At 43.6% G+C, this 25,980-nt stretch overlaps 2 protein-coding genes across 2 annotated transcripts in view; one reads left to right on the plus strand and one right to left on the minus strand.

Moving 5' to 3' along the window:
- Positions 1-7,113, plus strand: part of LOC311106733 (protein phosphatase EYA4-like) — a gene marked incomplete at both ends in the record, with an annotated part of 123,681 nt that extends 116,568 nt beyond the window's left edge. The window contains 3 exon segments of the mRNA XM_084149133.1: positions 7-31; positions 885-985; positions 7,033-7,113. Of these exon segments, the coding sequence (XP_084005259.1) occupies positions 7-31; positions 885-985; positions 7,033-7,113 (207 nt within the window).
- Positions 7,114-12,774: 5,661 nt separating this feature from the next.
- On the minus strand, positions 12,775-17,158 carry LOC311106390 (small ribosomal subunit protein eS12). The gene is made up of 5 exons (XM_084148724.1): positions 17,060-17,158; positions 16,337-16,453; positions 15,237-15,339; positions 14,629-14,730; positions 12,775-12,920 (listed from the first exon to the last, which is right to left on the minus strand). Exons 1-5 carry the CDS (start codon positions 17,071-17,073, stop codon positions 12,858-12,860), a joined length of 399 nt encoding a protein of 132 aa, XP_084004850.1. The 5' UTR covers positions 17,074-17,158; the 3' UTR covers positions 12,775-12,857.
- Between the last annotated feature and the right edge of the window lie 8,822 nt (positions 17,159-25,980).

Raw genomic sequence — 25,980 nt, forward strand, 5'->3', positions numbered from 1 at the left:
ATTGAGAACATTTACAGTGCAACCAAAATAGGTAAGAACAACACACACACACACGCACACACACAATTGAAATGTAAGTTTACTTCCTGAACGGAAATGGAATTGACCCCAACCCTGAAGGCTCCAAACCAGAACTATACCCCTCTGTATGAGCCCATATGGAACCCTGTGGGCTCTGGTCTAAAGTAGTGCACTACATAGGGGACAGGGTGCTATTCTCTGGTCTAAAGTAGTGCACTACATAGGGGACAGGGTGCTATTTGGGACACTGGCATGGGGCCTGGGAGGGGAGGGTTGTCATGGTGACAGTGTTGATGTTTCCATGGTAATCTGAAGCATCTCTGTGGCGACCAGGTGTATGTCAGGAACTATCAGGGCCAATCCACTCCTTTCTCTTGTGTTTATGGAAAATAAGACAACCAAGGAGTGTGTGTGTGTGTACAGATGTTTATATCAGTGTGCGTGTTCGTTCTCTCTCCTTGTCTCCCTCATCCCTGATCTACAGAAATGTCTCATCCTCTCTTTGTTAGAAAAACTCAATCTGTGAAAGGGCTTTGTGTCCCTAGTGGCACCCTATCCCCTTTACAGTGCACTACTTTTGACCATGGCCCGTAAAGCACACCCTATGGGCTCTGGTCAAAGCTAGTGCACTATAAAGGGACTAGGGTACCACTGGGGACATATCCTTTGTTGTCGTCTCCAGGCAAAGAGAGCTGTTTTGAGAGAATAGTGTCCCGCTTCGGCACTAACATTACCTATGTTGTGGTTGGTGACGGGCGAGACGAGGAACACGCGGCCAGCCAGGTAACCTCACCTGACTCCCTCTCTCTCTCTCTCCTGACCTTTAACCCTTGACCTCTCCCCCCCCCTTGTTTATGTTGCAGGCAAAGAGGGTTGCTTTGAGCGCATAATGCAGAGGTATGGCAGGAAAGTAGTGTATGTTGTAATAGGAGACGGTGTGGAGGAGGAGCAGGCAGCCAAAAAGGTAAACTTGCGGAGGTGACCTTTGAACCCGCCGTGACCTCGTAGTGACCCTGTGTGGTGTGGTGTGAGGGATCGGAGTGGTGGACAAGCCTTTCTGCAGTAGTGGTTTTAGTAACCTTAGGGTTTCTGGTGAGCTCTGGGGTGAAGTTTCCCCTTGGTACAGATCTAAAATCAGCTTCCCCTCATCCAATTCTAACCTTAGCCATTAGTGGGGGGAAATTCAAAACTGACCAAAGGTCAGGGTCAAGGGGCAACATCACCCTACTCCTATGGTGTGGTGTACAAGCCTGCCTTTCTTTGCAGTAGTGGTTTTAGTAACGTTTATGGTTTGATTTGGAGTTTTACTCTCCTTGCTGCTGCTTTGTGCTCTATTTGCGTTTATTTCTTTGTTATTTCCATGAAATGAAAGCAGACTCTGGTTCCTTAGACCGATTGATGACATGAAAGTAGACTCTGGTTCCTTAGACCGATTGATGACATGAAAGCAGACTCTGGTTCCTTAGACCGATTGATTGGGATTATAAAACTAAACCACAACGATTGATTGCAGACACAATAATGATGATAGCAATTCATTAATAACTATTATATACACAGTGGTTCTACAGGTCAGTAGTTCTATAGGTCAGTGGTTCTTTAGGTCAGTGGTTCTATAGGTCAGTAGTTCTATAGGTCAGTGGTTCTACAGGTCAGTGGTTCTACAGGTCAGTGGTTCTATATGTCAGTGGTTCTATAGGTTAGTGGTTCTATAGGTCAGTGGTTCTATAGGTCAGTGGTTCTATAGGTCAGTGGTTCTATATGTCAGTGGTTCTATAGGTCAGTGGTTCTATAGGTCAGTGGTTCTACAGGTCAGTGGTTCTACAGGTCAGTGGTTCTATAGGTCAGTGGTTCTACAGGTCAGTGGTTCTACAGGTCAGTGGTTCTACAGGTCAGTGGTTCTACAGGTCAGTGGTTCTATAGGTCAGTGGTTCTACAGGTCAGTGGTTCTATAGGTCAGTGGTTCTACAGGTCAGTGGTTCTATAGGTCAGTGGTTCTATAGGTCAGTGGTTCTATATGTTAGTGGTTCTATAGGTCAGTGGTTCTATAGGTCAGTGGTTCTATATGTCAGTGGTTCTATATGTCAGTGGTTCTACAGGTCAGTGGTTCTACGGGTCAGTGGTTCTACAGGTCAGTGGTTCTATATGTTAGTGGTTCTATAGGTCAGTGGTTCTATAGGTCAGTGGTTCTATAGGTCAGTGGTTCTACAGGTCAGTGGTTCTACAGGTCAGTGGTTCTATAGGTCAGTGGTTCTACAGGTTAGTGGTTCTATATGTCAGTGGTTCTACAGGTCAGTGGTTCTACAGGTCAGTGGTTCTACAGGTCAGTGGTTCTACAGGTCAGTGGTTCTATAGGTCAGTGGTTCTATAGGTCAGTGGTTCTTTATGTTAGTGGTTCTACAGGTCAGTGGTTCTTTATGTTAGTGGTTCTACAGGTCAGTGGTTCTACAGGTCAGTGGTTCTACAGGTCAGTGGTTCTACAGGTCAGTGGTTCTATAGGTGGTTCTATAGGTCAGTGGTTCTATAGGTCAGTGGTTCTATATGTTATTGGTTCTATAGGTCAGTGGTTCTACAGGTCAGTGGTTCTACAGGTCAGTGGTTCTACAGGTCAGTGGTTCTACAGGTCAGTGGTTCTATAGGTCAGTGGTTCTACAGGTCAGTGGTTCTATAGGTCAGTGGTTCTACAGGTCAGTGGTTCTATAGGTCAGTGGTTCTACAGGTTAGTGGTTCTATATGTTAGTGGTTCTATAGGTCAGTGGTTCTACAGGTCAGTGGTTCTATAGGTCAGTGGTTCTTTAGGTCAGTGGTTCTACAGGTCAGTGGTTCTATAGGTCAGTGGTTCTTTAGGTCAGTGGTTCTACAGGTCAGTGGTTCTACAGGTCAGTGGTTCTATAGGTTAGTAGTTCTATAGGTCAGTGGTTCTATAGGTCAGTGGTTCTACAGGTCAGTGGTTCTATAGGTCAGTAGTTCTATAGGTCAGTGGTTCTACAGGTCAGTGGTTCTACAGGTCAGTGGTTCTATAGGTCAGTGGTTCTACAGGTCAGTGGTTCTATAGGTCAGTGGTTCTATAGGTCAGTGGTTCTATAGGTCAGTGGTTCTACAGGTCAGTGGTTCTATAGGTTAGTAGTTCTATAGGTCAGTGGTTCTACAGGTCAGTGGTTCTACAGGTCAGTGGTTCTATAGGTCAGTGGTTCTACAGGTCAGTGGTTCTACAGGTCAGTGGTTCTATAGGTCAGTGGTTCTATATGTTAGTGGTTCTATAGGTCAGTGGTTCTACAGGTCAGTGGTTCTATAGGTCAGTGGTTCTATATGTTAGTGGTTCTATAGGTCAGTGGTTCTATAGGTTAGTGGTTCTATAGGTCAGTGGTTCTACAGGTCAGTGGTTCTACAGGTCAGTGGTTCTATAGGTCAGTGGTTCTACAGGTCAGTGGTTCTACAGGTCAGTGGTTCTATAGGTCAGTGGTTCTACAGGTCAGTGGTTCTATATGTCAGTGGTTCTACAGGTCAGTGGTTCTACAGGTCAGTGGTTCTATAGGTCAGTGGTTCTACAGGTCAGTGGTTCTATATGTCAGTGGTTCTACAGGTCAGTGGTTCTACAGGTCAGTGGTTCTATAGGTCAGTGGTTCTATAGGTCAGTGGTTCTATATGTCAGTGGTTCTATATGTCAGTGGTTCTACAGGTCAGTGGTTCTACAGGTCAGTGGTTCTATAGGTTAGTAGTTCTATAGGTTAGTGGTTCTATAGGTTAGTGGTTCTATAGGTCAGTGGTTCTATAGGTTAGTAGTTCTATAGGTCAGTGGTTCTACAGGTCAGTGGTTCTATAGGTTAGTGGTTCTATAGGTTAGTGGTTCTATAGGTCAGTGGTTCAACCTGGGTTACAGTGGTTCTATAGGTCAGTGGTTCTATAGGTTAGTGGTTCTATAGGTCAGTGGTTCTACAGGTCAGTGGTTCTACAGGTCAGTGGTTCTATAGGTCAGTGGTTCTATATGTTAGTGGTTCTATAGGTCAGTGATTCTATAGGTTAGTGGTTCTATAGGTCAGTGGTTCTACAGGTCAGTGGTTCTATAGGTCAGTGGTTCTACAGGTCAGTGGTTCTACAGGTCAGTGGTTCTATAGGTCAGTGGTTCTACAGGTCAGTGGTTCTACAGGTCAGTGGTTCTATATGTCAGTGGTTCTACAGGTCAGTGGTTCTACAGGTCAGTGGTTCTATAGGTCAGTGGTTCTACGGGTCAGTGGTTCTACAGGTCAGTGGTTCTATATGTCAGTGGTTCTACAGGTCAGTGGTTCTACAGGTCAGTGGTTCTATAGGTCAGTGGTTCTATAGGTCAGTGGTTCTACAGGTCAGTGGTTCTATAGGTCAGTGGTTCTATAGGTCAGTGGTTTTATAGGTCAGTGGTTCTGTAGGTCAGTGGTTCTACAGGTCAGTGGTTCTATAGGTCAGTGGTTCTATAGGTCAGTGGTTCTATAGGTTAGTGGTTCTATAGGTCAGTGGTTCTTTAGGTCAGTGGTTCTACAGGTCAGTGGTTCTATAGGTCAGTGGTTCTATAGGTCAGTGGTTCTATAGGTCAGTGGTTCTATAGGTCAGTGGTTCTATAGGTCAGTGGTTCTTTCGGTCAGTGGTTCTATAGGTCAGTGGTTCTATAGGTTAGTGGTTCTACAGGTCAGTGGTTCTACAGGTCAGTGGTTCTACAGGTCAGTGGTTCTATATGTTAGTGGTTCTACAGGTCAGTGGTTCTATAGGTTAGTGGTTCTACAGGTCAGTGGTTCTACAGGTCAGTGGTTCTATATGTTAGTGGTTCTACAGGTCAGTGGTTCTTTAGGTCAGTGGTTCTACAGGTCAGTGGTTCTATAGGTTAGTGGTTCTACAGGTCAGTGGTTCTACAGGTCAGTGGTTCTATATGTTAGTGGTTCTACAGGTCAGTGGTTCTATATGTTAGTGGTTCTATAGGTCAGTGGTTCTATAGGTCAGTGGTTCTATAGGTCAGTGGTTCTACAGGTCAGTGGTTCTACAGGTCAGTGGTTCTATATGTTAGTGGTTCTACAGGTCAGTGGTTCTTTAGGTCAGTGGTTCTATAGGTCAGTGGTTCTATAGGTCAGTGGTTCTACAGGTCAGTGGTTCTACAGGTCAGTGGTTCTACAGGTCAGTGGTTCTATATGTTAGTGGTTCTACAGGTCAGTGGTTCTTTAGGTCAGTGGTTCTACAGGTCAGTGGTTCTATAGGTTAGTGGTTCTACAGGTCAGTGGTTCTACAGGTCAGTGGTTCTACAGGTCAGTGGTTCTATATGTTAGTGGTTCTACAGGTCAGTGGTTCTATATGTTAGTGGTTCTACAGGTCAGTGGTTCTATATGTTAGTGGTTCTACAGGTCAGTGGTTCTACAGGTCAGTGGTTCTATATGTTAGTGGTTCTACAGGTCAGTGGTTCTACAGGTCAGTGGTTCTATATGTTAGTGGTTCTACAGGTCAGTGGTTCTACAGGTCAGTGGTTCTATAGGTTAGTGGTTCTATAGGTCAGTGGTTCTATAGGTCAGTGGTTCTATAGGTCAGTGGTTCTATAGGTCAGTGGTTCTTTAGGTCAGTGGTTCTACAGGTCAGTGGTTCTATAGGTCAGTGGTTCTATAGGTTAGTAGTTCTATATGTTAGTGGTTCTACAGGTCAGTGGTTCTATAGGTCAGTGGTTCTATAGGTCAGTGGTTCTATAGGTCAGTGGTTCTACAGGTCAGTGGTTCTACAGGTCAGTGGTTCTATAGGTCAGTGGTTCTATAGGTCAGTGGTTCTACAGGTCAGTGGTTCTACAGGTCAGTGGTTCTATAGGTCAGTGGTTCTATAGGTCAGTGGTTCTTTAGGTCAGTGGTTCTTCAGGTCAGTGGTTCTATAGGTCAGTGGTTCTACAGGTCAGTGGTTCTACAGGTTAGTAGTTCTATAGGTCAGTGGTTCTATAGGTCAGTAGTTCTATAGGTTAGTGGTTCTACAGGTCAGTGGTTCTATAGGTCAGTGGTTCTACAGGTCAGTGGTTCTACAGGTCAGTGGTTCTATAGGTCAGTGGTTCTATAGGTCAGTGGTTCTATAGGTCAGTGGTTCTATAGGTCAGTGGTTCTACAGGTCAGTGGTTCTACAGGTCAGTGGTTCTATAGGTCAGTGGTTCTATAGGTCAGTGGTTCTACAGGTCAGTGGTTCTATAGGTCAGTGGTTCTTTAGGTCAGTGGTTCTACAGGTCAGTGGTTCTATAGGTTAGTGGTTCTATAGGTCAGTGGTTCTTTAGGTCAGTGGTTCTTCAGGTCAGTGGTTCTATAGGTCAGTGGTTCTACAGGTCAGTGGTTCTACAGGTCAGTGGTTCTATAGGTTAGTAGTTCTATAGGTCAGTGGTTCTATAGGTCAGTAGTTCTATAGGTTAGTGGTTCTACAGGTCAGTGGTTCTATAGGTCAGTGGTTCTATAGGTCAGTGGTTCTACAGGTCAGTGGTTCTACAGGTCAGTGGTTCTATAGGTCAGTGGTTCTATAGGTCAGTGGTTCTATAGGTCAGTGGTTCTTTAGGTCAGTGGTTCTATAGGTCAGTGGTTCTATAGGTCAGTGGTTCTATATGTCAGTGGTTCTATAGGTCAGTGGTTCTTTAGGTCAGTGGTTCTATAGGTCAGTGGTTCTATAGGTCAGTGGTTCTATAGGTCAGTGGTTCTATAGGTCAGTGGTTCTATAGGTCAGTAGTTCTATAGGTCAGTGGTTCTATAGGTCAGTGGTTCTACAGGTCAGTAGTTCTATAGGTCAGTGGTTCTACAGGTCAGTAGTTCTATAGGTCAGTGGTTCAACCTGGGTTACAGTGGTTCTATAGGGGACGCTGCATGCCTTTTAACTGCAGTGCTTTGGCAAACCCATAGAGGGCTATGAAGGCTAGCGCACAGTAGCTTGCATGACGACTTGGTGTTGTATGTGTTGTGCTGGGGGGGTGTTGGCCCCTCCACAGGTATCTAATCATTGTGCGTGTCTCTCTCTCTCTCTCTCTCTCCCTCCCACCCGCAGCACAACATGCCGTTCTGGAGGATATCCAGTCACTCTGACCTGCTGGCGTTACACCAAGCACTGGAGTTTGAATACCTGTAACTGTTACTGTTACTGTAACTGTTACCGTAGCAACGGACTGTTACTGTAACTGTTACCGTAGCAAGAGACTGTTACTGTAACTGTTACTACAGCAACGGACTGTTACTGTAACTGTTACCGTAGCAACAGACTGTTACTGTAAATGTTCTGTAACTATAGCAACAGACTGTAATTGTAGCAACGGACTGTTTCTCTAACTGTTCTGTAACTATAGCAACAGACGGAACACACCAGTACTACTACTACTACTACTACCACCTGTAATGGTTACCATGGCGATGGCGACAGGAGACAGACCGTAGTCCCCTCCCCCCTGGCCTTCTTGTTTTTGTATATCTATTTAAGAAAACAACCACAGTACTGCAACATGTTTTTGGTTTTGTCGTCATTTCTTTGTGTGTCTTAAAAAAAAAAAACATCTGGATTTGAGTACTCTGAACTGTCTTAAGACAACTAGGACTGAGAGAGGAGAGGAGAGGAGAGGAGAGGAGAGGAGAGGAGAGGAGAGGAGAGGAGAGGAGAGGAGAGGAGAGGAGGCACAGGACCTGACCTCGAACACTCATCACTCCTGCTGGACGAGCCCCAACCTCTGTGCTGAAATAACATCCCTGGATGCGTTCCAAATGGCACCCTATTCCCTATATAGTGCACTACTTTTGACCAGGTCCCATGGGGCACCCATAGGGTTCTAGTCAACAGTAATGCTTCAGCTGTAACCTGCTATCTACAGACTCTCAATATGAAGACGCTCTAGTCTGTCAGAACCACTCACTCGTGTAAATTATTTCACAGCAAATACTTTTAAAGTGGCAGAGGTGGATAACGTGTTTTTGAATGAAAAAGAAGCTTAATTTTGGAGGGGTTTTTTGGTTGTCTTTTGTTTTTTTGTAAGGTTTTATTTCTTGGGACAAGGAGAATGTGCGTCATGATGTGTCGTGTCTTTATAAACATGTTTGTGTTTACGTTGTCACTTTTTGTTTATTTGGGAATGTCTAAATAAGTAGATAAAAATAACTACATGAAAAGTCAAAGACCTCATGTGATGATTTGATGATGAAAATACAGTTTAGCACATCCAGCTGTTTCCAGGAAGCTTGGCCCCAGTGATGTACTGGGCCGTACGCTACCCTCTGTAGTGCCTTGCGGTCGGAGGCCAAGCAGTTGCCATACCAGGCGGTGAAGCAACCAGACAGGATGCTCTCGATGGTGCAGCTGTATAACTTTTTGAGGCTCTGGGGATATGTGCCAAATCTTTTCAGTCTCCTGAGGGGGAATAGGCTTTGTCGTGCCCTCTTCACGACTGTCTTGGTGTGTTTGGACCATGATAGTTTGTTGGTGATGTGGACACCAAGGAACTTGAAGCTCTCAACCTGTTCCACTACAGCCCCAACGATGACAATGGGGGCGTGCTCAGTCCTTTTTTCCCCCCTGTAGTCCACAATCATCTCCTTTGTCTTGATCACGTTGAAGGAGAGGTTGTTATCCTGGCACCACACGGCCAGGTCTCGGACCTCCTCCCTATAGGCTGTCTCATCGTTGTCGGTGATCAGGTCTACCACTGTTGTGTCGTCGGCAAACTTAATGATGGTGTTGGAGTCGTGCCTGGCCATGCAGTCATGGGTGAACAGGGAGTACAGGAGGGGACTGAGCACGCACCCCTGAGGGGCCCCCGTGTTGAGGATCAGCGTGGCAGATGTGTTGTTACCTACCCTTACCACCTGGGGGTGGCCCGTCAGGAAGTCCAGGATCCAGTTGCAGAAGGTGTTTAGTCCCAGGGTCCTTAGCTTAGTGATGAGTTTTGAGGGCACTATGAAAGCATGTCAATGTTTTGACAGTTTACTAAACAGCTACTGATTTAGAACCACGGAGTTACCACAAGTCAGCACAAAGACAACAGGAGCGCTGCCTCTGCTATTCCAGCACCATTTCAACTTCAACAGCATCAAATCAACACGGTTAAATATGCTTAGTTTAATACACTGAGAACAAACTTAGAGATAATCAAAATGGATATTTATCCATCAATACTCCATCCAGTCCCACTTGTCCATCTTCATCTAGATCAGTAACAGTCAACAACGGCATCTGAGTGTTTTCTCCAGGCATCACAACTCCAACCCATCTCAATATCATAGCCTTCGCAAAGGTCAGTAACAAAGTACAAAAGCAAAACATCACACACAGTGCTATCAGAGCTGCTACTAAAATCTGAACCATCACTGCTCCCACTGGGCCTAACTGATCTTGCAACCAAGTCTTCGCTGACCATCCAGCTCCTTCAGATCTACCAAATGCATCCCTTATATTATTCAATGCATCTATAACACTAGTGATATTATCGGAACTATCTGGGATCAAAGTATAACAATCATCCCCCGTCAAATTCATAGCCAAACATAAGCCACCCTGTTTTGCTAGAATATAGTCAAGAGCCATGTCATGTTTCAACAGCGTCAGTCTGTGACTTCTTTGAGTATTCGACAGAAGGTTAGACCCTCTTATCGTTTCATTTGCAAAACCCTGCAAAGTATAGGTAATATTATCAATATGATCTGCCAAAAATGTTACACCATACCATGGAAAAAGTCCCAGTCCCCACTTCTCTCCTAGACTTATCCTCCAATGGTAGGCTTCCAGACTATGAAATTCCTCTCTTTCAGAATCAGATTTATCTATGTCCCCTTGCTATTAAAATAGTTGCTTTAGTTGATGTATTAACACTCTTAACTATTTCCAGTGGGAAATTTACAGATATCCTCTGTGTATTATTTACTGTTGGAGTGGCTACTGTAATATACTTCTCCTGAATTCCTTTGGTGACTGTGGAAGCTTCAACAGACTTCAAATCTTCCATCATAAGCGTCACCTTACGAGTTACATAGCCTTTTAACCAATAATTCTTAGCCGGAACAAACTTTAATGCTTGCACTAAATAAGTACACATATATTCTCCCTGATCTTTCCATGTAACATTACGCAAAATAAGTAAGCAATCACTCATAACCCTCTTCCACTTCATATCGTTGTACAAAATATACTTCCTTTGACTAGGTGCAACAGCTTCTACTTCTGGTCCTGATAACAACACTTCTTCTCCATAATTATCTCTCCATGTGTGAGGAACGTCACCACCCCCACTCCATCTCTCACATCTACAAGGAAGATGAGCTGTATCACCCATCCTAACCCTAATAACAGTCTTTTCCTCTAAAATTGGTGCTGGAGCGATTGGCTCCCTTGTAATCAAATGTGATATATTTATGGCTTTAATAACTGTCAATGTTGAAGGAGTTAAATTGCTTCTCACTGTTGTTATAATAGGCTGAAGTGTTGATGTCATTGTTGTTACTTCATCCATTCTCCCTAAGACTCTGAACTCTTGACTTGTATTTCCATCTATCACCACTAGTGTCACTACATTAACTCTCAGTCCCAACTCTAATCCCTCACTTTCAAACTGTTGATTATAAAAAATACACTTATAATCACCTTGATCTTCCTGTTGGGAATTGTAAATATAGATACCGCAATCACCCTCAATCTTCATTCTTCTCTCATCATTTAGCAACGCATACTTTCTCAATGCAACTGCTCCTAACAGATCTAAACTTCTGCCATATCTATCTTCCCACTGAACTCTAAATTTCCCTTCACCACTGTTCTCTCTCATGCACTGACATGGGAGCTGAGCTGACTGTCCCAGAGTTACTGCAACCCTAGTTCTTAACTTTTTTAATCTGACTTTTCTCCTAACTTTTTCAAAAACCATTTCACTGATTTATCCACAAAATCCTTTCCCTCTAATTTTAAAATATGTGATCGGGAAGTCCCCACCTGCTTATGACTTCTTTACACACAGACTTGGTATCCACAGTAAAACAAGTCCTATATCGACATAACCTGAAAGGCCGCTCAGCAAGGAAGAAGCAACTGCTCCAAAACCACCATAAAAAAAGCCAGATTACGGTTTGCAACTGCACATGGGGACAAAGATCGTACTTTTTGGAGAAATGTACTCTGGTCTGATGAAACGAAAATATAACTGTTTGGCCTTAATGACCATCGTTATGTTTGGAGGAAAAAGGGGATGCTTGCAAGCCGAAGAACACCATCCCAACCGTGAAGCACGGGGGTGGCAGCATCATGCTGTGTGGGTGCATTGCTGCAGGAGGGACTGGTGCACTTCACAAAATAGATTGCATCATGAGGAAGGAAAATTATGTGGATATATTGAAGCAACATCTCAAGACATCAGTCAGGAAGTTAAAGCTTGGTCGCAAATGGGTCTTCCAAATGGACAATGACCCCAAGCATACTTCCAAAGTTGTGGCAAAATGGCTTAAGGACAACAAAGTCAAGGTATTGGAGTGGCCATCACAAAGCCCTGACCTCAATCCTATAGAACATTTGTGGGCAGAACTGAATAAGCGTGTGCGAGCAAGGAGGCCTACAAACCTGACTCAGTTACACCAGCTCTGCTAAGGTGTATGTAAACTTCCGACTTCAACTGTATATGGAGGGTGTCATCCTGTACACAGGAAGAACAGAGGTCCATATGGAGGGTGTTATCAGGAAGAACAGAGATCCATATTGAGGGTGTCATCAGGAAGAACAGATATCTATATGGAGGGTGTCTGTAGTAGATCTTTAAGAGCTGATGAAGTTTACTGTCTCACCAGCAGGAAGCACACCTCACGCTCTGGACTTCTCTGTGAGGTGTTTGTATGTTTGTGCCTGACTGCTCTTTCTGCGTGTGTACGTATGCACGTGCACACGTGCGTCCAATAAATCTAAATGAATGTAATATCCAGACGTAGCCTACATGGCAGACCAGCACTTACAATGGCAGTGTGGTTTCCTTTTAAACAAAATAAGTTTTGTCTTTTACAAAAGAGGATAGGAATGGTTGAATTATCCATATTGGTGCAAGCATTCGTTTAAAAAGGGGTCCTCTGGGATTGGTACATCCATTGATTCTTGGAAGAATGGGCAATAAAAGGCCTCATGATCTCAATTCAACTGTCGTACCCAATCAGAACTCAAAATATTGTTTTCTTCCATTGTTAGTAAGCTATGTCATTGTAAAATTATGTATAGCTTCAAAACATGGTTAACAAAACGATCAATCAAATTTGATCTCATGGTTGGTATGGCCTTGTATCCATAGCTCTATGAACTTGAGAAAGGAGATATATATATATAAAAATAAGAGGTGGACTGTATAAGGAGGGTTTGCATTTACATTTTAGTCATTTAGCAGACGCTCTTATCCAGAGCGACTTACAGGGTTTGACTGGTTCAGAGTTCAAAGTGCCACCATGGGGCATCGATAAGAATGCGGAAGAGATTAAGCATGAATCCAAATAGTAGGGTTTTATTGCACACCGACACAGGAGCACATCGGGAAAGGTTGCAGGATAATGTTGTGCTCCTGGTTTTGTAGGCATTAAAACCCTACTATTTGGATTCCTGACGTCGGTCAGTATTGAAATGTCACATGTATGATAGACGTTTTCGCGATCTAAAAGTCCTGTTGCTGTTAACTTCCAGTGGTGAGAAACTACCACAGTGCTATGTCATACCAGCCGGAGTTCTGCCTGCTTGAACGCCAATAACTCAAGACACACACGAAAAACATTAAAATGACCCAGGGAATGAGAGCATTTTCAAAAATGGGTGAACCTTTCCTTTAATAAAACTCCAGAAATAAACTTAATTTCCACAAGCTTTTATTGAAAAACACCTCATTTCTTGGCCTTGAAGTACTCCTCAATCACATCCTTGGCTTGAGACTCCTTGCCATAGTCCTGCAGGGGGGGGACGACATTTGTACAGAAAGTGTTACACAGGACGCTAGCTACAAGACAGTTTACGGTCCCAAATTGCACCCTATTCCTTAGGAAGGGAGTATAGACATACAGTGCATTCAGACCGCGTTACTTTTTCCACATTGTTGCGTTACAGCTTTATTCTAAATGGATTCAATTTATTTATTTCTTCATCAAAACCACATAATGACAATGCGAAAATAGGCGTAGAAATGTGTACATTTATTACAAATAAAAAACAAATACCTTATTTACATAAGTATTCAGACCCTTCGCTATGAGACTCGAAATTGAGCTCAGGTGCATCCTGTTTCCATTGATCATCCTTGAGATGTTTCTACAACTTGATATGAGTCCATCTGTGGTAAATTCAATTGATTGGACATGATTTGGAAAGGCACACACCTGTCTATATAAAGGTCCCACAGTTGACAGTGCATGTCAGAGCAAAAACCAAGCCATGAGGTCGAAGGAATTGTCCGTAGCGCTTCAAAACAAGATTGAGTCGAGGCACAGATCTGGGGAAGGGTACCAAAACATTTCTGCAACATTGCAGGTCCCAAAGAACACCGTGGCCTCAATCATTCTTAAATGGAAGAAGTTTGGAACCACCAACACTCTTCCTAGAGCTGGCCGCCCGGCCAAACTGAGCAATCGGGGGAGAAGGGCCTTGGTCAGGGAGGTGACCAAGAACCCGATGGTCACTCTGACAGAGCTCCTCTGTGGAGAAGGGAGAACCTTTCAGAAGGACAACCATTTCCGCAGCACTACACCAATCAGACGGAAGCCCCTCAGTAAAAGGCACATGACAGCCCGCTTGGAGTTTGAAAGATGAACGGAGCAAAGTACAGAGAGATCCTTGATGAAAATCTGCTCCAGAGCGCTCAGGACCTCAGACTGGGGTGAAGATTCACCTTCCAACAAGACAACGATCCTAAGCACACAGCCAAGAAAACAGAGTGGCGGCTTCGGGACAAGTCTCTGAATGTCCTTGAGTGGACCAGCCAGAGCCAGATCAAACATCTCTGGAGAGACCTGACAGAGCTTGAGAGGATCTGCAGAGAAGAATGGGAGAAACTCCCCAAATACAGGTGTGCCAAGCTTGTAGCGTCATACCCAAGAAGACTCGAGGCTGTAATCGCTGCCAAAGGTGCTTCAACAATGTACCGAGTAAAGGGTCTGAATACTTATGTAAATGTTTATTTCTTAATACATTTGCAAACATTTCTAAAAACCTGTTTTTGCTTTCTCATTATGGGGTATTGTGTGCAGATTGATGAGGGGGAAAAAAACAATTTAATCCATTTTAGAATAAAGCTGTAACGTAACAAAAAAAGTAAAGGGGTCTGAATACTTTCCAAATGCACTGTACGTTGTTGGTCAGTATGATAAAGGTAGGTGGTAAATGTAGCCATTCATTGGGACCCCAGGCACCACAGTGAGGCGTCGGGGCTCGTACCCTGGCAGACACTCTGGCCAGCTGTATAGGACAAGCAGCTGCATGGCACCGATAGCACAGCACCTGCACTCGACTGGCACAAACAGCTCTGATCGGACAGTGGACATTCAACCCTCATAACTCTGTACACCACAATTCCAAGCCCTTCCATAATCCCCTTCCGACATCATCCCTTCAGCTCCCTCTCCCAGGTGTTTCCAGAAGATTACAGGCCAGTGTTTTTTTTACCTTGATCACGACACAGCTGCAACCCACTACCTTACGGGGTTTGCCCTCACGGTCGATCTTACACAAACCGACCCACTCGCCCAGCTTCTTGTTGTCATCAACCTGGTGGACAGGGAAGAGGTAAAGGAGGAGAAACAGGGAGGAGAAAAGATTGAAGGATTCAATACAGGAGATTTGAAGAGCTGTGCTACAACCTAGTAGCTCCATAGCGCAGTAGTAGCAAGTCTTAACAGTGGTTGTTCCTCCCCAAACAGTAACCTACATAGTGCACTACTTTCGACATGGGCCCCATAGAGCTCTGGTCAAAAGTAGTGCACTATATCGAGTAGTGAGGCATTAGGGACGGGTCCAGTGTTGTCTGGATCTCAGTAATAAGTTGGGCAACAATGGCAGTATGAAGTGTTCAGCAGAACCATAAATTAATCTGACAGTAAGACATCTCCTACACCATCCAGTAACATCATGGCACCCTCGTTCATCACCATAACAACCACCTACTATCTACTTGCAGAAACACACTGGTTCCTGCTTTTGGTCATTCACACACACACTATTGGTGTAACCCCTACACGTCCCCACCCACACACCACCACTCCCCGGCGCCATACCTTGATGAGGTTAATCTGATGCTCAGCGCAGAGGGCTTCCACCAGCTTGACGTACATGGGCTCGTCACAGTTGGCCGCAAGGACACAGAGGTGGGCCTGACGCCTTGACACAGGAGAGGGGCGCGGTTAACATAAGGAACATAACTAGCTAACTATGTCAGGGAATTGCCAGGGACCTCACGATTACATATCATCTTATCCAGAGCGACTTACAGTTATTGAGTGCATACATTTTCATAACAACAAGATAACTAGTGTAAGACATGCTGTGTCCATAATAAGTATATAGGTTATATATTGTGAGCTTTTGTGAAAGAGCACAGTTAGAAAGATATGGCATATAGAAGCAAACCAAATGGACATCATGAAAATGATCGGAGGAAGTTCAGGAGTAAAAAACAAAACAAAATATAATTAGTGTCCATAAAATGTATATAGTATGTATAAGCTGGAAGTAGAGGCCTAAGCATTGTTGTTCACTAGTTTACTCCAATTAGGGAAGGGTTGGTGGGGTTGGAAAGTAATAAAGGGAAATATATTTTTAAAGGATATAGATGCAAAAAAAAACATGGGGATTGAAAGTGATGCAGACAATTACATTGATGGAAGTTACAATCTGCAATATTTAAGCTGATCTAAAAAAAAAAACAATAAAAAAATGTTACGATATTGTCAAAACGATACAGCGTAGAAAATAATATCCCAAAATGTAACTGCATCTATTCCCCCCCCCAATCACCAGTGTTTACCTCCCAAATGACACCCTATTCCCTAGTATAGAACACTCCATTCAAAAGTAGTGCACTAGCTAGGGAATACAGTGCCATTTGGGACAGAGGTATGTCAGATTTTGGGTAACAATGGCAGTTCACGGGATTCAGTAGAGGGAACCCAACTATCAGCCATACTTCACCACACTTTGCAAGCTAATAGAACACAGCAGTAAAAAGACAGACCCGAAATTATGTATATCCCAAATGACACCCTATTCCCTACATAGGGCTCTGCCCAACAGCAGTGCACCATGTGCCAGCCCACTACACATGGAATGAAAGGGGTGCCATTTAGGCCACACAATGACCAGAAATGTTCGGACTCACTTGTCCAGCGCTTTGGCGGCCTCGCGGATACCGCGGGCCAGACCGTCGTGGATGAGTGCGGTCTTGAGCACCTCAGGGAGAGCGGTGTTGACATCCATTACACCTCCGGCAGCGATGCTGAGGGGGGAGAGGTCAAGGCAGGGGAGTCCGGAGAAGACAAGAGAGGAGGTGGGGAGAGGGGAAAGACGGGAGAGGTGGGAGAGGGGAAAGACGGGAGAGGAGGTGGGAGAGGAGAAAGACGGGAGAGGAGGTGGGGACGAGAGTGGGTACACGAGTTAATTGGCTACAACTGACCGGTAAAGATGCTAGTGCGCCGGGTTGAATGTGCGCAATCTCCCGGCGTGTCAGATAGGGGATCTCACTCATAATTTAGAGTGAAGGGGTATCCGACTAAAGAAAGTAAATCATCACACAATCGCCGGGAACTAACTAACTACTCCGTTGACGATGCAGCTATATTCACATATAAATAGTTAACTGTTACTTGGTTGCAGCCACCGGACTAAAACCATTACATTAGATAGCTAGCTAAATTAGCTGGGGGACTCCAGGTACGGATATTCCAGTGTTGTCTAGAGTTCTGGAAGTGCACGTAGAAGCATGGAAATTATATTTTTTTAGAACAAACCACCACTTAACGCAATTAAACTAAGAAACGTTCACATTTGTTCGCTAGCTAGCCTTGGTTCTGAGCTAAACTGCGAGTAGAACAGTCACACTTACCCTTCCTCGGCCATTGTAGATTAGCGATGGATGGGGGACCTAAACTTCTGCAATATTGATCAAACATGAAAGAAACGTTAGTATTCATGATGATAAAGTGACTGTGGTGAATTTTCAACAAACGATGTTTGATAAATCCAACAGATTATTTGGTGAGATGCAGAAACCCACCCAATCTCCTCTCTGACAGCGGGTAAAGAGAACGTCATGCAGTCAGCGACATTCATTTAAGGGCAAAAGGACCCGAGAAGTAGGTGGTCATGATTCTGCCTGTCTAATAGTAACAGCTAAGAAAACAGACGTTTGTACAATTTCCATTGTAGAATCGAAATATATTATTCGTTTAACATATTTGAAATTACACAGTTCATGCAAGACATTAAACGTTTATTTGCATAATTTTAATATGTGTCGGTCGACTGACGTGTTTTTAATTTAATCTATTGCCGCTAAGTGGCGCCGAAGCTAAAATGTATTAAAGTGCTTGGATAGCATACAGTCTATGATTGTAGCTTTCTGTGATTGTAGGATGCATAACATGCATATTTTTTGAATGCATATTTTCATATTTTCTTCAGAATGCAAAACTGGGGTTAGAGTTTTTTTGCTGTACTTTGAAAGTGGAAGTGGAACATTTTCTGCATCTCACCAAACCTAAGACTAGGGTCAATTTTTTTTTATTTCACCTTTATTTAACCAGGTAAGCCAGTTGAGAACAAGTTCTCATTTACAACTGCGACCTGGCCAAGATAAAGCAAAGCAGTGTGATAAAAACAACAACAACACAGAGTTACATATGGAATAAACAAAATGTACAGTCAATACTACAATGGAAAATCTATATACAGTGTGTGCAAATGTAGTAAGTTATGGAGGTAAGGCAATAAATAGGCCATAGTGCAAAATAATTACAATTATAATTTAGTATTAGCACTGGAGTGATAGATGTGCAGAAGATGATGTGCAAATAGAGATACTGGGGTGCAAATTAGCAAAATAAATAACAATGTAAATAACAATATGGGGATGAGGTAGTTGGGTGGGCTAATTACAGATGGGCTGTGTACAGGTGCAGTGATCGGTAAGCTGCTCTGACAACTGATGCTTAAAGATAGTGAGGGAGATAAGTGTCTCCAGCTTCAGAGATTTTTGCAGTTCGTTCCAGTCATTTGCTGCAGAGAACTGGAAGGAATGGCGACCAAAGGAGGTGTTGGCTTTGGGAATGACCAGTGAGATATACCTGCTGTAACGCATACTACGGGTGGATGTTGCTATGGTGACCAATGAGCTAAGATAAGGCGGGGATTTGCCTAGAAGTGATTTATAGATGACCTGGAGCCAGTGGGTTTGGAGACGAATATGTAGTGAAGGCCAGCCAACGAGAGCGTACAGGTCACAATGGTGGGTAGTATATGGGGCTTTGGTGACAAAACGGATGGCACTGTGATAGACTACATCCAATTAGCTGAGTAGAGTGTTGGAAGCTATTTTGTAAATGACATCACCGAAGTCAAGGATCGGTAGGATAGTCAGTTTTACGAGGGCATGTTTAGCAGCATGAGTGAAGGAGGCTTTGTTGCGAAAAAGGAAGCCGATTCTAGATTTAACTTTGGATTGGAGATGCTTAATGTGAGTGGAAGGAGAGTTTGCGGTCTAACCAGACACCTAGGTATTTGTAGTTGTCCACATATTCTAAGTCAGACCCGCCGAGAGTAGTGATTCTAGTTGGGCAGGCGGGTGCAAGCAGCGTTCGATTGAAGAGCATGCATTTAATTTTACTAGCATTTAAGAGCAGTTGGAGGCCACGGAAGGAGTGTTGTATGGCATTGAAGCTCGTTTGGTGTCCAATGAAGGGCCAGATGTATACAAAATGGTGTCGTCTGCGTAGAGGTGGATCTGAGAGTCACCAGCAGCAAGAGCAACATCATTGATATACACAGAGAATAGAGTCGGCCCGAGAATTTAACCCTCTGGCACCCCTATAGAGACTGCCAGAGGTCCAGACAACAGGCCCTCCGATTTGACACATTGAACTCTATCTGAGAAGTAGTTGGTGAACCAGCCGAGGCAGTCATTTGAGAAACCAGGGCTATTTAGTCTGCCAATAAGAATGCAGTGATTGACAGAGTCAAAAGCCTTGGCCAGGTCAATGAAGACGGCTGCACAGTACTGTCTTTTATCAATCGCGGTTATTATATTGTTTAGGACCTTGAGCGTGGCTGAGGTGCACCCATGACCAGCTCGGAAACCAGATTGCATAGCGGAGAAGGTACGGTGGGATTCGAATAGTTGGTGATCTGTTTGTTAACTTGGCTTTCAAATACTTTCGAAAGGCAGGGCAGGATGGATATAAGTCTGTAACAGTTTGGATCTAGAGTGTCACCCCCTTTGAAGAGGGGGATGACCGCGGCAGCTTTCCAATCTCTGGGGATCTCAGACGATACGAAAGAGAGGTTGAACAGGCTGGTAATAGGGGTTGCGACAATTTCGTCGGCTAATTTTAGAAAGAAAGGGTCCAGATTGTCTAGCCCAGCTGATTTGTAGGGGTCCAGATTTTGCAGCTCTTTCAGAACATCAGCTATCTGAATTTGGGTGAAGGAGAAGCGGGCGGGGGCATGGGCAAGTTGCAGCGGAGGGTGCAGAGCTGGTGGCCGGGGTAGTGGTAGACAGGTGGAAAGCATGGCCAGCCGTAGCAAAATGCTTGTTGAAATTTTTTATTATCGTAGATTTATCGGTAGTGACAGTGATTCCTAGCCTCAGTGCAGTGGGCAGCTGGGAGGAGGTGCTCTTATTCTCCATTGACTTTGAAGACAGCGGAGGTGTATTTAGAGGGTAAATTAGTCAGGATGATATCTATGAGGGTGCCCATGTTAACGGATTTAGGGTTGTACCTGGTAGGTTCCTTGATAATTTGTGTGAGATTGAGGGCATCTAGTTTGGATTGTAGGACGGCCGGGGTGTTAAGCATATCCCAGTTTAGGTCACCAAGCAGTACGAACTCTGAGGATAGATGGGGGGCAATCAATTCACATATGGTGTTCAGGGCACAGCTGGGGACTTAGGGGGGTCTGTAGCAAGAGGCAACAGTGAGAGACATTTATGGAAAGGTACATTTTTAGAAGTAGACGCTCAAACTGTTTGGGCACAGACCTGGATAGTATGATAGAGCTCTGCAGGCTATCTCTACAGTAGATTGCAACTCCGCCCCCTTTTGGCAGTTCTATCTAGACGGAAAATGTTGTAGTTTGGAATGGACATTTCAGAATCTTTGGTGGCCTTCCTAAGCCAGGATTCAGACACTGCTAGAACATCAGGGTTGGCAGAGTGTGCTAACGCAGTGAATAACTCAAACTTAGGGAGGAGGCTTCTGATGTTAACATGCAAGAAACCAAGGCTTTTGCTGTTACAGAAGTCAACAAATGATAGCGCCTGGGGAGCAGGAGTGAGACTGGGGGCTACAGGGCCTGGGTTAACCTCTACATCACCAGAGGAACAGAGGAGGAGTAGAATAAGGATACGGCTAAAGGCTTTAAGAACTGGTCTTCTAGTGTGTTAGGTACAGAGAAAAAAAGGGGCAGATTTCCGGGCATTGTAGAATAGATTCAGGGCATTATGTACAGACAAAGATATGGAAGGATATGAGTACAGTGGAGGTAAACCTAAGCGTTGGGTAAAGATGAAATAGATAGCATCACTGGAGTCACCGATTGAGCCGGTGTCTGCGTGTGTGGTGGGTGGGACAAAGGATCTATCTGAGACAGGTTGAGCAGGACTGGGGGCTCTACATTGAAAAAGTACAGTTAGAACTAACCGAAACAGCAATAGGCAAGGCATATTGACATGGGAGAGAGGCATAAAGCAGTCACAGGTGCTATTCGAGAGCTAAGACAACATCTGGTAATGGCGACGAAAGTTTGAGCTGAGGCTAAACAGGATGGGGTACCGTATAAAGGAACAGTCCAGCAGGCATCAGCTGTGTAGCTGAGTGATCATAAGGTCCAGTGAACAGCAATAAGTAAGTCCGGGAGCAGTTCAGTGGCTGCTACGCTACAGGCGAGCTGGAGGCACGGCTGTTGATTGCGTGTGCTAGCGGGCCGGGGATAGCAGATGGATCTTCATGGTCGTCGCAACGGGAAGCCTGTTGAAACCACATCAGACGATTACGTCGGCAGACCAGTCGTGATGGATCGGTGGGGCTCCGTGTCAACACCAGGAGGTCCCGTCCGGTTGACAGAGAGGTAGATAGCCGGGAGATGGGCTTGGCTCGAGGCTAGCTCAAGGCTAACTGGGGTTAGCTCCAGGACAGTGGTGATTAGCCAGCAACGACAACAGCCATTCGGTTGCAGCTAGCTAGTTGCAATGATCCGGTGTTAAGGTCCAGTGATTCAGGCAGAAAATCCAATATGCTCTGGCTCGATAGCGCGATGTGCAGACTGTGCAGACTGGCCGATAATTGTCCAGGCTAGAGCTGGCTGGTAGGTAGTGCAGGCCACGGTCACGGACAATGGTGAAGACCGCTAACGGTGGCTAATAGCAAGTAGCTAGTTAGCTGGCTAGCTGGCTAGTTTCAGCCAGAGGTTCTGGATAAAAATGTATGAAGAAACAACAGATTGAGAAATATATACGAAAAATACAAAAATACAAAAAACAGGCTATTTACATGAGGACACTACAGAAACCACGACCGCACTGCTACGCCATCTTGGAACAGATCAATGCCAAACATTCCAGAAGCTCTGCCATGGCATGCCACTGATGTGTGAATGAGTGCGGTGTGTGTTTGCTGGGATGTTGATGGAATATTCTCCTAACCCACAGAAAACTGGAAACATGAATGTTCTTGCAACATCCCATGAAAAATGTCTAGAACATGAATATTGTTTATTTTGAGAACATGGCAACCACGTTCTGGGTATGTTCTGTTTGACACTAAGGGAATGTTCTCCTAACTCTTACAACAAAACATGCTAAAAAGGTTCTCGGAAGATTTTAGCTAACAGATTGAATGTTCCCCTAACTAACGGAAAACGGGACACTGAAACATTAAGGGAACGTTACGGGTAGAATTGTTAGCTGGGAAGTTAATCTGATTATATGGGGGTGTGAGTGATGAATTGAGTTCCTCTGCTGTATCTTTATGGTGACTAACTCATTTGTTTTGAGGAAGGTTTGGTTTGTGACTCCTATTATATGGTGGTTTCATCCTCATCCTAATTGGAATGCACTTGTTGTAAGTCGCTCCGCTCTAGGTATCGTACTGTCTGATAGATAATGTATCTCCAAATCATCATGTATCATCATCTTCATCAGCAAATCACCCCCACACCATAACACCTCCTCCTCCATGCTTTACGGTGGGAACTACACATGCGGCGATCATCCGTTCACCCACACCGTGTCTCACAAAGACATGGCGATTGGAACCAAAAATCTCCAATTTGGACTCCAGACCAAAGAACAAATTTCCACCGGTCTAATGTCCATTGCTCGTGTTTTTTGGCCCAAGCAAGTCTCTTCTTCTTATTGGTGTCCTTTAGTAGTGGTTTCTTTGCAGCAATTTGACCATGAAGGCCTGATTCTCCTCTGAACAGTTGATGTTGAGATGTGTCTGTTACTTGAACTCTTTGAAGCATTGATTTGGGCTGCAATTTCTGAGGCTGGTAACTCTAATGAACTTGTCCTCTGCAGCAGAGGTAACTCTGGGTCGTCCTTTCCTGTGGCGGTAATCATGAGAGCCAGTTTCATCATAGCGCTTGATGGTTTTTGCGACTGCACTTGAAGAAACTTTCAAAGTTCTTGAAATGTTCCGTATTGACTGACCTTCATGTCTTAAAGTAATGATGGACTGTCGTTTCTCTTTGCTTATTTGAGCTGTTCTTGCCATAATATGGACTTGTTCTTTTACCAAATAGGGCTATCTTCTGTATACCCCCCTACCTTGTCACAACACAACTGATTGGCTCAAACGCATTAAGAAGGAAATCAATTCCACAAATTAACTTTTAAGAAGGCACACCTGTTAATTGAAATGCATTCCAGGTGACAACCTCATGAAGCTGGTTGAGAGAATGCCAAGAGTGTGCAAAGCTGTCATCAAGGCAAAGGGTGGCTATTTGAAGAATCTCAAATATAATTTTTTTATTTTTTTTTTTAACACTTTTTTTGGTTACTACATGATTCCATATGTGTTATTTCATAGTTTTGATGTCTTCACTATTATTCTACAATGTAAAAAATAGTAAAAAATTAAGAAAAACCCTTGAATGAGTAGGTGTGTCCAAACTTTTGACTGGTACTGTACATAAAACATGGTTGCCATGTTCTCAGAATATAAGATATCAATGTTCTAGACACATTTCATTGTAACGTGGCAAGAACATTTCGGTGTATCAGTTGTCATGACGTTACCTGATGGAACCAAAGAAAGCCTGTGTCTGTATTCATAATGACGAGGTGTAAAGTAAGCTGCTGAATTATTTGACCCCGAGCTGTTTCCATCTGTACTCCCAGTCAGTGACTCCTCCCTCAATGATTGATTAACTACATTGAGCTCACAAATAAAACTGTAATTTCTAGTTAATAGTGTTATTTTGATCACGTCATGGTCAAATTGTATCCTGATTTTGAAAAAAGTATTTTAGACTAGTGACCAGATGTTTTGGTGTAGTCATAAAAAAAAAGGTTTAACCAGAAGGTAATAGAAAGTACTACTAGTCTCGTTCTACATTTAACCTACTGGAGAGAAGGAAGGAACTCAACTTGGGTTTGTCCACAGAAGATGAGATCACTCAGCACTAAAACACAAACATACAGGAAACCCATCACATCACAAAATCACATCAAAACTGCAGAAATTCAAGGGGCAATCTGGGGTTTCGAAAAACATTGAAACAGTCACCCCACCACTTGTTTTGTTAGACATCTCATGGATGGAGCTGGAGAAATGTAACCACTCTCAAATGCATAGACAGATCAATGGATGGAAGGACTGACCATCCATGAGATCAGAATTATAGTTTTAACCTTAAAAGCCCCAACAGGGGTCATTATAGTTTTAACCCTAAAAGCCCCAACAGGGGTCATTATAGTTTTAACCCTAAAAGCTCCAACAGGGGGAAATTTTTTACCCAAAATTAGAAATGATGGAAAAATGACACTTTCTGTCAAACAATAATAAGTTTTATTTCATTAACATTTTATAACAGAAGTTAATGGTTTAAAATCCCCAAAATAAGCGTACATGTTAACATTTGAACATTTATAGTCAAATTTGAATAAAAATGTTTTTCATTTTTTGAACAGTTATTTTGATCAATTTCATCCATAGCAACTTGTCACGAAAATTGTTCTGTTATTTATTCAAAGTGATGCGTTTCTGTGATACTCAGAGGCTGAGAAATTGATGATTGAGCTAATCTGACGTTCCTGGTACGACCTGAGTGTACAAAACATTAGGAACACCTGCTATTTCCATTACAGACTGACCAGGTGAATCCAGGTGAAAGCTGTGTGTTTGCAAGTACACACTGTGTTCTGTCTTTTAAATCATTCTCAAACCAGCTACAAGCAGCCCGATCTAAGCCAATCGTAGAGAGTTTCTGAATCTAAGCCAATCGTAGAGAGTTTCTGAATAAGTAAGGTGTGATCCACTGTGTCGAATGCCTTGGACAGGTCAATGAAGAGGGCAGCACAGTGTTTCTTCATCTATCTAAACAATTGATGATGTCATTTAAAACCATAGAAGTAGCAGAGATGGTTCTATGACCTGGTCTGAACACTGACTGTTTTACATTCAGAAAAGATGTAGCATTTAAAAGGGATCTAAGCTGAGTACTAATCAATGATTCCAGGATTTTTTGCTAGGCAAGAGAGTTTGGAAATGGGACGATAATTATTTCGATCACTCGCCTAAATGTATAGGCGATAATTATAAATAATTATCGTCTTTTAAATACCTTCATGTAGAGGAAGCACCTGGGCCGCCTTCCAAACTGTAGGGATAGTACTCAATATAATTGTCAAGTTAAAAATATGTTAATGCTTCCACAATCAACAGAGCAGAAAGCTGTAATGAGAAGGGATCAAGCATATCAGCCCCAGCAGATGTTTTTACATCAATCATAAGTAGTGGTTCCAATACATCAGAAGGAGACAGTTGCTCCAGAGATTACAAGGATTCACTGGGGGTCGTCTGGTCCTTTATCAAGTGGACTAGCGGCTGAGAGAGGGACGGGGCAGTTTACTGACTGACCCGGGTCTATTAAACCAACATTTATTTCAAACAAATAAACAGCGGACGTAACATTTTGATTAAAAGCATGACCTATCTCATTATTTTTCTTTCAATAATGATGTCGGAGTTCAGTATAACTTGCTTGGGTAGGGAAGGAGAGGAATTTCCACGCTTTAGCGACTTAACTGTTTTCCTAAATTTAGCGATAGAACTTAGGAAGTAGCTTGATTTAGCCTTTGAAACTAAGGACGTGCATTTATTTCTCAGTTGCCTGAAAAGCTGCCAGTCCACAACATCATCAGTTAGTGTAGCTTTGGCCCAGGCATGATTTCTTGTTCTAAAGATATCTGAACGTTCTGTAGAAAGCCAGGGATTTGATCAATGTTTTAGTCTATAGCGTTTAAAAAGGAGTGTGTTAATCTGCCAGTGATATAAAATAAAAATAGATGAGAAATGCTCAAGAGCTAATTCAGGGTAGAGTATACGCTTGATGGTGGAAAGTTCAGAAAAGTACAAGTCATGCATAAACGCTTGGGGAGAAAAGTTTTAAAAATGTCTCTTCCTAATAATACGGGGATCAGAATGATGCTGTCTAGTATCTCTAATACAGGCTGTAGGACAAGGATCACTAAGGTCACTAGCAAACACACCAAAAGACATGTACTTATGGGGGTTATTTTTGAGAATT

This window comes from Coregonus lavaretus, assembly GCF_964263955.1.
Source record: "Coregonus lavaretus genome assembly, chromosome: 31".
Taxonomy (NCBI): Eukaryota; Metazoa; Chordata; class Actinopteri; order Salmoniformes; family Salmonidae; genus Coregonus; species Coregonus lavaretus.

What these genes read in the sequence shown, in the direction of transcription:
- LOC311106390 (XM_084148724.1), bottom strand. An exon ending in GCCGCCAAAGCGCTGGACAA is followed by an intron (nt 15,340 to 16,336) that starts GTGAGTCCGAAC and finishes TCCTGTGTCAAG; the next exon opens with GCGTCAGGCCCACCTCTGTG. An exon ending in ATCAGATTAACCTCATCAAG is followed by an intron (nt 14,731 to 15,236) that starts GTATGGCGCCGG and finishes CCTGTCCACCAG; the next exon opens with GTTGATGACAACAAGAAGCT.